The sequence below is a fragment of the Electrophorus electricus genome, chromosome 7 (assembly GCF_013358815.1).
Source record: "Electrophorus electricus isolate fEleEle1 chromosome 7, fEleEle1.pri, whole genome shotgun sequence".
Lineage (NCBI taxonomy): Eukaryota > Metazoa > Chordata > Actinopteri > Gymnotiformes > Gymnotidae > Electrophorus > Electrophorus electricus.
The window spans coordinates 4,228,851-4,241,350 of record NC_049541.1 but is presented as its reverse complement, the minus strand read 5'-3'; the positions used below and the strand labels follow the sequence as shown (position 1 = coordinate 4,241,350).

The 12,500-nt window shown below is 44.9% G+C and overlaps 1 protein-coding gene across 11 annotated transcripts in view; it reads left to right on the top strand.

Annotated features, from left to right (window-relative positions):
* The window catches only part of LOC113582882 (protein 4.1-like), a 39,171-nt gene extending 37,312 nt beyond the window's left edge, over positions 1–1,859 (top strand). For all 11 annotated transcript variants that reach the window (XM_027018911.2, XM_027018917.2, XM_027018915.2 and 8 more), the window contains one exon: positions 622–1,859. Coding sequence is in view for 1 of the 11 variants with exons in the window: in XM_027018917.2 (XP_026874718.2) it covers positions 622–627 (6 nt within the window). In the remaining 10 variants the exon portion in view is untranslated. The remainder of the gene's footprint in view (positions 1–621) is intronic.
* The last annotated feature ends 10,641 nt before the right edge of the window (positions 1,860–12,500 follow it).

The following is a 12,500-nucleotide window of genomic DNA, read 5'->3' as shown; positions in this document are numbered from 1 at the left end:
AATACTGTAGAACCATCATAACACTGTAGGACCATAACACTGTAGACCCATCGTAACACTGTAGGACCATCATAACACTTTAGGACCATAACACTGTAGAGCCATTGTAACACTGCAGAACCATCGTAACACTGTAAGATCATCGTAACACTGTAGGACCATAATAACACTGTAGGATCATCGTAACACTGTAGGACCATCATAACACTGTAGGATCATTGTAACACTGTAGAACCAACGTAACACTGTAGAACCAACGTAACACTGTAGGACCATAGTAACACTGTAAGACCATAATAACACTGTAGGATCATCGTAACACTGTAGGACCATCATAACACTGTAGAACCATCGTAACACTCTAGGACTATCGTAACACTCTAGGACCATCATAACACTGTAGGACCGTCGTAACATTGTAGGACCATTGTAACTGATTCCCTGGCTAGAGTCTCACAGATCACACTATGCTGTAAACTACTTCCCCAGTGGCCTGCTGTCTCTGCGTCTGAGCGGCGCAGCCATGCCACTTTTGTAGTGTTCGCTCTGACCTCACGTTCACACATCCGCACGTGCATGCTGATGGCTGATGCACTGATGTTTGTCTGACCCCGTATTCAGGAATAAAGCCAGTCTGCCAGAGGAGCACACCATTTCCCCACCCACATGGACTCCTGCGACCTCCGAGTCATGACCCTTGACCTCAGACACAGGTAGCCCAGAGGATCACGCCATCCACACGCCGGCAAGGTGGAGAAGCAATCCTTCCCAGCCCCGCCCTGCTCTACAAACCAGACTGATATTCCCCCCAGCGGCGACCTCTGAGGACACCCCACCATACACATGATGAGGAAGTCAGATAACGAAGAAACTTGCTGCCATGAGCAGTAACCTCAAGAAGCAGCAGAACTAGAGAAATATTCTCCAAATCACAAATTCTTTAACTGCCTTAAAAAAAATTAATAAGTTTTTTAATTGCAAAATGTTTAATTTATGCAACTTCAATTTATTTATAGTCCAACAGTCTAATGTGGGAATTGTAGACTACATATGAAAGGAACTTTGAATACGTATATGATCAAATATGTTTGTAAATTTAAGAGCAGAGACATAATCATCTGACAAACACGTTGCAAATCACTCCAGTATTCCAGGGATTACTCCAGTTTTTCTTCCAGATTAAACCTAGTGCAGGTCTCCTAATGATTTTCAGTGGAGAACTCCAATCATCAGGTCAGTTTACTTCTGAGACTAATCTTAATTTTCATGTGGAAAACCATGTCAAAAGACTGAAGGTATTATGGGTTTTTTTGCTCCAGGACATCACTTAGCATACTTGTTAGCTTGTTAGCTAAACGTGACACTTTTCTGCAATGTTTGTACTCAGATCATAATAGTGATTGTTATTTCCTAACTACCAAAATATTACTACAAACGGAAAACACTCCTGCAATATCTGAAGGGCTGCTTTTGGTTTCCTTGGTAACCCGCGAAGCCCAAGGTGGACCTTCCTCCTCTTCCTCCTCTTCCTGGGCTGAAGATGCAGGAAAGAGCAGAACTGCACGTGTGGCGTGTGCTGTAGGAGGTTTAGAGGGGTTGGGAGTCGGCAGACCCTTGAGGCTTTTCATGCTTTTTCTGTCTTCCTTCTTTTTTTTTTTTGGTAACCTTGATATCACCAGTCAAAGGTCATAGTTGAAAGTGCCTCAAGCGGTTCGTCTTCCTCCCGAGACCTAGTATTGTGAATCCAGTAGGCATTCTCCTGCTTCACAGTCAGCCTCAAGTACACATACAACTACCGCAGAAATGAATTTGTGTGATTTATTTTGGTTTTATTTTTGAATAAACTACTTTTAAATCAAGTAAGGCTGGAATTTTGTGCTTGTCTACACACACACACACACACACACACACACACACACACACACACACACACACACACACACACGCGCACATTCATTCAAAGGATATCTTTTCACCCTTGTTTGGTGATGGCACTTTTGACAAGTAGCCTCCTGCTGTTTTGATTACTGGACACTAGGTGGCGTCTTGCTTCTTGACCCTAGTTCTCTCTTTACACTACCGACACATGGAATGCGTTTGACCTCATGCTAGTGTGAGATCCCACATGTATGTTAGGATCCTAACTGTCACCCAGTCTTTACAAACTCACAGACCAACAGCCTAGTCCTCAGGACTGTGTTCGGTTGTCGGTGCGGTGCCCTACACCGGAAGGCTGATCTATTTGCAACTGTTGTTTGTGTCCAATTCCAGGAGGGTCTGCTGGGCTCTGATTGGTCAGTAATATGTGTGTGAAATATCCTGAGTGGAAAACCGATGACAGGAATATTGAGGGTTATGGTATGAAGCCTGGGGATGGTGCGTCCTATTGCAGATCTGGTTTCACACACACACACACACACACACACACGAAGGTGTAGTGTATATTACACACACACACACACACCGGTGTAGTGCATTACAGTGCACCGCAAGTCTGCTTTCTGCATTTCTGTGCTCTCTGATCTAATTGCTCCGATGTTTGCAGTAATGAGTGACAGTCTGGGTTTTTAGCTGATGTGTGTGTGCCGCCCTCTTTGGCGCAGACTCAGTAATAAGCCCACATGCTTCATACCTGTATGTATGTACTGCACCCGTATAAAATGATGTACTGTGTTAATAGAAGTGGGTACTCCTACTTACTAGGCACTGTCCAAGGGTGTCTGTGTGTGTGTCCGCGATCCCAGCCGGTTTCCATTAGCAGGAGGTGTTTCCCACTGTACCAGACCACAAGGCCCTCTCCTCCTCTCCTCCCCTCCTCCTCTTCTCCTCTCCTCTTCTCATCTCCTCCACCCCATTACGTTTTACTGTACAGCACTGCAGTCCACTGTATGCTACTACTACGCTGTACCGACACGCACAGCTAGACCCTCCATTAACACTCCAGAAGAGCTACACTGTACTACCGCGCAAGCGTTACGCTCCACTGTGTCGCTATACTGCACTGCCGCGCAAGCGTTACGCTCCACTGTGTCGCTATACTGCACTGCCGCGCAAGCGTTACGCTCCACTGTGTCGCTATACTGCACTGCCGCGCAAGCGTTACGCTCCACTGTGTCGCTATACTGCACTGCCGCGCAAGCGTTACGCTCCACTGTGTCACTACACTGCACTGCCTCACAAGCAGGACCCTCTGTATATTACACCATCCTCTCTGTTACTACATTTCTCTATAGTGCATTATACCAAGCAGTAACACCAGTAACAGTTAGTATTTATGCGGTCCTCAACGTGTGTGAGCATCTTGGGGGTTGTTTCTGAAGCGATCTGGTCAGCGGTAGAGGTTCCTCCCCGCTCTGCTGTGTGCAGCCCCTTTGCTCAGCCATGACCTAGCGATGTCACTGCCGTTCTCTCTCTGCGGCATGTCCTGCGCTGCTTTCCGTACATGTTCAGCAGGCTGGTTTAAAGGGTCTCGTTGCTCTTTGGTGAGATCCATAACTGCAGCCCTGAAGCTCCTGTTCTGAACCTCCATTAAAATAACTTAATCACGGCAGCTTTCGCTCGTTGGCTCTCCACTATTGTCACCTACCAGTCCATCCCTGACGGAGAGCTTTGTTCTGAGATGTGTCCGAGCTTTGCCTGCACCTATTTGATGTGCTTTTTCTTTAGCGTTGTTGTTTAAAATAGGCTATTTGCACTGATAATGTCTTACATTAAAAATGTAATCACAATTTCTTTTAACACAATGTACTTTTGTTGTGTCTGCATGTGTTAAACACAAGTCGGATACACACAACAGCAACCAGTTATGACAATGTTATCAGTTCAGCACTTCTTACCCCTGAGGGAACAATTACTGAGCGTCATAGAACTGTCTGTCTGTCTCTCTCTCTTTCTCTCTGTCTCTCCCACTCCCTGTCTGTCTGTCTCTCTCTCTGTCTCTCCCTCTCACCCGTTTTCCATTTCTCTCCCCCTCTCGCTCTAGCGCTCCCTCTCTCCCTCTTTCCATTCCCCCCTTCCTTTCTCTCTCTCTCTCTTTCTCCCTCTCTACTTAACACCAGATGTTCCATCTCACTGATATCCATCTCTTCCTTTACTTCTAAACCAAAGCCCAGAGCTTAATTCTGCTTTAACAAACTGCAGGAGCAGCGATCCGGGCCCGGGCCCCCGGACCCCTGGCCCCTGAGCCTGCGCTGGAGCCCTCGGTGTCTGTGTGTGACAGTGGAAATACCCCCCCACCCACCCTTCTCATCGTGAACAGAAGTGGCTCCCGTGGAAGGAGAGGCATCAGGATTCTGAAACCGAGCTGTTTTTTTTGTGTAGTATTTTCTGTGGCGTTCTTCGATTTTTGAAAAACAAAACCAAGATATATTATCACTGACCATTCACAGAACTCCTGGAATTCACTGGAAAATGTTTTGCAGTGGTTATGAATGAATGAATAAATAGCACAGATGGAACAAAGGCACCGAATGATCTGAGAGGACTCAAAGAGAACACGCTGTGTGTGTGTGTGTGTGTGTGTGTGTGTGTGTGTGTGTGTGTGTGTGTGTGTGTGTGTGTGTGATCTGTGGTGCATAACTGTTTAATTAAATTCCTTGGCTTCTTATTCCCTATCCTCTAAATCACTCAGCAAAGTTGGCCTATGGTTTGTATCTGTGTGTGTGCGTGTGCATGTGTTCATCTGTTGTGTGTGTGTGTGTGTGGCTGTTTGTGAGCCATTTGAATGACAATGTGAGATTTACTGAGTCAGTATCTTCACTGTGGCTTGGTCAATACCACGTATTCCAAATTACTGCAATGACCTTGAATTAATTCAAAGGTTAATTTCCTCACCAGCATCTGCTGCGTTTCCGTGTCGCTTCTTGGTGTGGGTTTGAGGACTTAAACACCCTCTAAGGACAAACTTGATTTAACGCTCTTGAACTTGCTAAATGCCTCTAATGTCATTAAAGGCAGTTGTGGGAAGAGGTTTTTTTTGTTGTTCATCTCATTTCCAAACCTCATCTTGCAATAATAAGCTCCAGATATGACCCAGAAGCCCCACACGGTGCATGCTCCGAGCATACATCTGTCCCAGTTCTCTCCGTTGTCCTCCCATCTCGTTTCCGGTTTTCCTCCTTATCTTTTCCGGTTTCCCACATGGAATAGGCTGCTAAAACCCGTCATGTAGACGAATCATATTGAGGGTTAAGGAAAGCGCCATGGTTGTACAATCAACCGCTGAGCGCAACTCAAGGACAACATAAAGAGTCTCGACAAACACCTAACAAATACAGCATTATTGGTGATTAAATGGCGGTTTAAACGTTGTAAATTATATGGGTTCCCGTAAGGATCCTTCCCTCACTGTAATTAAACGTCGTCGAATTCTTCTGATAGGCTCTTCCCATCAAAAGCCAACGGGTAGCGCGAAAATGTCAACTGACGTATGTATTCCTTTATTCAGAGGCCGTGAGTTGGCTATTAGGCATTTTTCCTCTTTGGTTAATGTGAACCATTCTCTAGATCTCCCCCACCGAGGGCAAATAAATGATAAAGGGTATCTTCTGTCTCTTCACCCGCGCTCCTGCTGTTTCCGCGCGCTCTACCTCCACTTCCGGTTTTCCATCCTGTCGGAGTGGGACTTTGAAGAGTTCGTGACGGTTTACTGAACGCATGACCTTGACTTGCATGAAATTATGGCTTCCACTTCGCTATTTGGCTCTTATTCCTAAACCATCTGTATCAACATAGATAGTTTTGGGAAATCCTAGAGGCTTAGCCATGCATAAAACAAGGACTGCAATTATTCTTGTAACCTGTTGATTCATAAACTATCCTTAGATGCTCAGCGCCAGTCGCATTGCAAAAAAAAACAAAAAACAATCGTAGAAAATCCCATCAAATTATAAACGCATTCATTTCATTTTCCATTTCAGTATCACCCAGTACGTCTGTACGAGCTGCGTCCGCCCGATTCTTTACAACTCGTTGTGTTTTCAGTTAACAAAGGTATATCAGAGCCGTCGTTTCGTTCGCTCATGATTAAATAAACAACGTTTTCTAATTCGTTAGCAATAATAAAAGAACCTACTGTGATTAATCGAGAGCGCAAACTTTATTTGAATTCGGCTGTAACAAACAGGGATATAATTAAGAAAGTAAGCTTATATTGCACATATTTCACTTCGGTAACTGATCATTTTAAACCCCAAAACCTTATCGTAATGAGAGAGCAGAGACATATCTACAGCAATCCACTGTCCTTAAATACAACAAAAGCCTGCTCTGTTTCTTTTTTTCTTTGTTTTATGTTAAACCCAAGAGCAAGAAGATTTGAAAAGTTATTTGCTGTTACGCTGTGTGACTGTGGCAACTTTTGTCCTGCATAACTGAACGGGTACATCCAACTAACGTCAGAAAGTATACACCATAAACTAGCGTGTAATCCTTATACACCATAAACTAGCGTGTAATCCTTATACACCATAAACTAGCATGTAATCCACAGTTATTATTCCTAAGAAGGTGTTAGGAATGTGTGTGTGTGTGTGTGTGTGTGTGTGTGTGTGTGTGTGTGTGTGTGTGTGTGTGTGTGTGTGTGTGTGTGTGTGTAACTGCATTTACGAGAAGGGAATATATGTGTCAGGACATGTAATAGCTGAAGAGTGCATCAGTGTGTGTGTGTGTGTGTGTGCGTGTTAAAGACAGAAAGCAGGACAGAGAAGTGCAGAATGCAGTGTGGGTCACCGATAAATCAGTTTCCTCTGCTGACAGACAGACAGTAAATACTTCACATCAAACGTACATGTCACATGCCTGAAGACTGTGTGTGTGTGTGTGTGTGTGTGTGTGTGTGTGTGTGTGTGTGTGTGTGTGTGTGAGATTGTGTGGATTTGGGGGTGTGAGTGTGTAATTGGGAGTGTGAATGGGTGAGTGAGTAAGTGATGGGTTGTGTGTGTGTGTGTGCGTGCATGCTAATGCTTTGTGTTTGATAAAAGCCCAGAGGGAGGCCCACAGAGAGATTATATGTCACAGCATGTGGACACAGCACAGTTCTCAGCTCTCTGGCCAATGCTAATATTTCCTCTCTTCTGTTTTGGCTCATCCATCAGCAGGGTTTGGAGCGCTGTCCTCAGCCCACTAATACGCACTGCAGCTCACCTCAGGCACCTCCCTAGACCAGAGTGTCCTGGAAAAGCACTGCTTTCTTGTTTGTGTGTGTGTGTGTGTGTGTGTGTGTGTGTTTGTGTGTGTGTGAGAGAGAGAGAGAAAGAGAGAGAGAGAGAGAGAGAGAGAGAGAGTGTATACAGACACCTCTATTTGAACCACTGCAACAAAAGCTCAAGGTTAAATCAAGAGCATATATATGTGCATGTATGTGACTCGTTCTGTGCATGTGTGCGTCTGTGTGTGTGTGTGTTTGTCTGTCTCTTGGCAATATACCCTTTAAAAACTCGCTGCTTTAGCCAACAGTTCTGAGGGATCTCCGGATCCTGCACCACCCTCTGCCCTCTGTATTTATTAGGCGAGCCCGTCTAGCGCAGTCATTCATAGGAACTGCGGGCCTGTGTTGCCAGTAATAGCAAATTGAGGCGAGTCTGCCAATGCAGGAATGTCTTACAAGCCCTGTACTGCAGCACAGAATAATGCAGCGGCTGGACGTAGCCAAAGCGTGTGCAGACAGCCTGTCCTAATTGTTCTGCACAGCGGATGTCCACTCGGGTAGCTTAAACGTTCAAATATTATTAACAGGATAAAACTAAATCTATATCTAGCTACAGTGCTGGTTTTATTTATATGAAATGAAAATTAATATCTGGAAGAATGATCACACTTGCGGTTGAACCTCTCCAAGAAACTAAGCATGTAATGTTTGTAAGTGCCATTACACATTTCCACACCCTTCCCTTTTTAATGTTACAGGTCTCTCCTTTTTAATTTTTTTAATTTGTAATTTTTTTACGGGTTCTACCTTCAGGAAGGGGGGGGGGGGAGTGTACCCCCCTCTCAGTCCTCCCATATGTCCCCATCTGCAGAGGAGAAAAGTTAGAGAGGGTTGCTCAGAATGAAGAGCATTCTTCACTCCTCCAAACAGAGCAGAGAGGAGAGTGGGAGGGATCAGCCGCTCAGGCAGGCCTTTCATTTAGCTGTCTGGCCCCTTTGATCCTGGCATCTCCCTAATTATCTCTCTACAGCATGTGTGTGTGTGTGTGTGTGTGTGTGTGTGTGAGTGTGTGTGTGTGTGTGTGTGTGGGAGTGTCTGTAGTTGACACATGTGGTTCTAAGCTGCCTTCAAGGGCACGCCACACGTGTCTCTCAGCTCCCATCAGCGGACACATGCTCGGCTGGAAGGGAGTGCCAGCTCTCCTGGCTCCAGAGGAGACGGCAGAGGGGAGCGTGGGAGGGGAGAAAGAAAAGAAGAGTCGCCTCAGTCAGGCCGGGCGCAGACCAGAGCGTCCCTGACCTGACCTTGGGCCGGCCGGGAGCCGTGTACGACCCCAGGGGAGCAGAGGAGCAGGTGAGACGAGTTACAGGGGGAGGCGCTCACGGACTCTTCGCCCACACTCGCCTGTGATGTGCTGGGCAGAACATTTATGGCATGCATTCATATACACACATACATACTGAAACCATCTGGTATTGGCCGTGTGTGTGTGTGTGTGTGTGTGTGGGAAACGGAGACAGACGTAGAGAGTCAGCGTTTGAGGGCTGCTCAAGATTTTTTTTCCCCTGAGCAACCTCCCTGAATAAGAACTCAGACATCAGGAGGACTGAACATCTTAAAAGAGCATGTTTTATTACCGGTTTACTAATAAACTTCACCAACAAGGGATTCTTCCTGTTACTCTGTCAACACTGTTGTTAACCAGTATGGAGAATAACACATACTAGGCAATGGCAGCACTATAATAAGGTATTTGTGGCTGAGTTGGTCAGTAGGCCTCTCTCTCTCTCTCTCTCTCTCTCTCTCTCTCACACACACACACACACACACACACACACACACACACACACACACACTCCACAGTCTCCCTCTCTCTCTTTTTCTCCCGCTCTCTTTTTGAAGAACAGATGCAGGCGATTAACTCTGGTTCCTTCAGATTAGCCCCTGTTTGAAGTTCAAGTTCCCTTTTTTTTTTTTTTGGTGACATTTTCCCTTTGCGCCCACTGAAGCCGTAATCCGATCGCAGAAAGCAGCAAAGGGGGAGAGAGGGACTGGGAGGAGGGGAATTCACTGGTCATACTGGGTGGTCTGGTCCGCTGAAAGGGATACTGGCTGTTTGTTCCCACACGATGATGCAGACCTCATGATGCAAACTAAACAACCCACTGAAACACAAACCTTTCCCAATCCCATCAGTTTCCAGCAAAATCACAGAACGACACGTTTATACACCAATTATCTAGGGACAAATTACCCAAAGAACAGCGTTAAACAATACGTGCAGGCTTGAAAGCTACTTTTCACTCCATCAAATGATCCAGCGGTGTGCTATAACGGCGGGAAAACGTTACTCTGCATCTCTGATTGAACTGCTCGTTAAGGTACTGACCCGTGTTGTCATGCTCTCATGTTTGGACCGAGTGTAACCTGGAATAAGGACGTGGAGGCCGACTTTAGGCGGCGGGGTTTGGGACTGCGTGAAGATCAGCATGCTGTCAGCGGAGCCTTGGTCTGCCAGCACAAAGACCAATCATTAGACAAACCAGTGATAGAAACATGGAAAGGTGCACAAACACACACACACACACACACACACACACACACACACTGAGATGAGTGTTTCTCTAAAGTTCTTCTGTGGTTTTTGCTTTGCTCTGGATGAAGCCAAGAAAAGTACTCACAATGTCTTCCTTTACTCAGATCAAAGGACTGTAGGCGAAGCCTTCAAATGAGCAGGATTAAGCCAAGCTTTCACTTCTCAACTTTTAACTTTGTTTTAAAGAGCAACAGTGACAAATAGTGATTATCCCACAAAGACACATTACACACATACACACACACACACACACACACACACACACGCGTGCAAGCCTGTGCTTGTTATTAATCCCATAACTACTCCAGAGTCAGATGACAAGGGTTCTGTGGTACCTAATGACATTCCTCTGTATATCACTGAGTGCATATTCAAGTAAAGTGACCCGGGAATTGACAGCAGGAAAGTTCACAGTCAATCTGAGGGTCATTGGAAATCCTCCGTATTTCATATTCGACAGACGACTGATGTTCGTTTTGTGGCGTAGGAGGTCAGCATGCGCTGGGCTTTGTCTGGTACCTGTATTTAATCGACACATAAACCCAGGAATGGTTGCACGCATGCCATCCGTCCAGTCTCTTGTGCAGTCCAAATTTATAAATCAGACCTGCAAGCATTCAGAAACAGCACATCAGAAAGATGTACAGCTCTGTTTGTGGTTATATAAAGCAATCTATATACATGCAATGTACGGGTGTTGCACCCAATCTGAAACACACACACACACACATACACACAGGCAGACACAAAGTGGAGTGAGCACTTGATAAGATCTGAGGAGAAGTGTGTCCTTTCACTCAGACTGCATCTCTTCACCTCCCAGTTTACTGTTGACAGGTGTCAACAGTACTGTATTTGTAGTGTGACTGCGTACAAACCACACTGGGGTTACACACATACACACAAATCAGAATTTCTCACAGGATTTATTGTAATGTTCAGGGGGGGTTTTTTCCCCCCTCAGGGCAACTTCTGAAAATATTCATTCTATCCATTTCAATGTATACATGTTGCGTGCAAGCTATCTAACATACAGAAAACTCTCTACTCCCGACCACATATTAGGCCTCTTGATATGTTGCTATAATGCCATTTGACAGAAGTTGACTTACCATGCTGATCCAGGACCAGCGCCGTCATTTTTTTGACACATGAGGCCAGCACTCCTGCAGCCATCACTGGTCCGGGAACAGCTTGAAAGGGTTCCCCCGTCTTCCTGCCGCGTCAGTGCATTCGCTTCCCGGCCGCGTCCGTGTGAAGGGTGCCGTCCGAGCTTGACGATGAACAGGGCTGAAACGTGACGTGTTCAATCCAGGCCCGCACTGTATCGGGCGGCTCACGCGGAGTCCTGATCCCGGGACAGAGACAAGACCGTGCTTGTGTGAAGAACTTCGGGCACAGAGCCTACCTTTCAGCTCGCCAAGGTGCCATTGGACGCCCTGTCAACGCCAGGGCTGCAGGCGGGCCAAACAAAACTTTTTCGTCTGCCACGCGTGGAGATATGATGCACAAAGCGCGTTTCACGGCGATACACAGGGTATCTTTTGCCTGCACCGGTGTTCCTGTGGTCAGCCGTGTGGCACACTTATTTAAAATGGGACGACTCTGTACCCTTGAGTAAGACTCCAGAGTCACTGGGCTGGACAGAGCCACGGAACAGATGGATTTTTCAAATTTGGACTGCTGAAGTTAGTGGAAATGTGTCATAACTATTGACTTGGTTTGTCTTTGTTGACAACATCTTTAGATATGTAATATCCTTTTTCCTGTTAAAAACATGTAAAGGGGTTTAGTATATGAGTTACAGGAGCATTACAGTGAAAAGTCAAGTCAGTAAACCAAAATCATATAGTAGGCAACCATCCCCAGATGGTTCCAAATAAATTCATTTTTCCAGTTTCATTAAATCCTGACTGCTCAGACAAAATCCTCTCTGGATTAGGTTTCTTTAAATGACTTTAAAACAGAGCATTTAGTTTCAGTCATTCTCTCTCGCTTTCTCTCTCTCTCTCTCTCTCTCTCTCTCTCTCTGGATGGCTTCAAGACTGGTGAACAGTGAACATCTGGCAATAATAAGGTTGGAAGAGTTGTTTGGTGAGCATCGTTGTTAAATGTATTATTCTCTCTCTCTCTCTCTCTCTCTCTCTCTCTCTCTCTCTCTCTCCTCTGTATAATCATTGTTAAACAGTTTTGAATTATGATTAGGACTATAGCACATCATGATTACGTTCCTAGGTCTGATCAAACATCTACACTGGACCCATTCATCCAATCCCAAGTAATCTCGTGCTCTTGATTAATTGTTATATTTTTGGACCTGACTGTGGTTTTTAATAATCTTTTGTTCTGAGTAAATTCTGATTTTCTAAACAGTTCCAAAAATCAACAAGCAGTTAATCACCTGTTATTTGGTATTGTTATAGCAGGCACAAGCTTTGAGTGACAATGGTTAAAAACATGACATAACCACTGTAATTTACACTGATATAAAATGACATTTATTTATGTAATATTACATATATTTTATTATAATACATATACATAGACTATAGAACTATATATGTATAACAAGGCATTTAAACTACATAAAGTGTGAATGCGTAAAATACTTTAATAAGTGCATTACATAAATAAAAAAGGAACTCTTTGTTAATTCAGTTTGAGTTACGCTCACAATTTACATTTCAAATATAGTTTTTACAAGAAAACTAAATATAGGCTACATTCCAGTAGCTAGGGTACTGCTTTACTACCTCA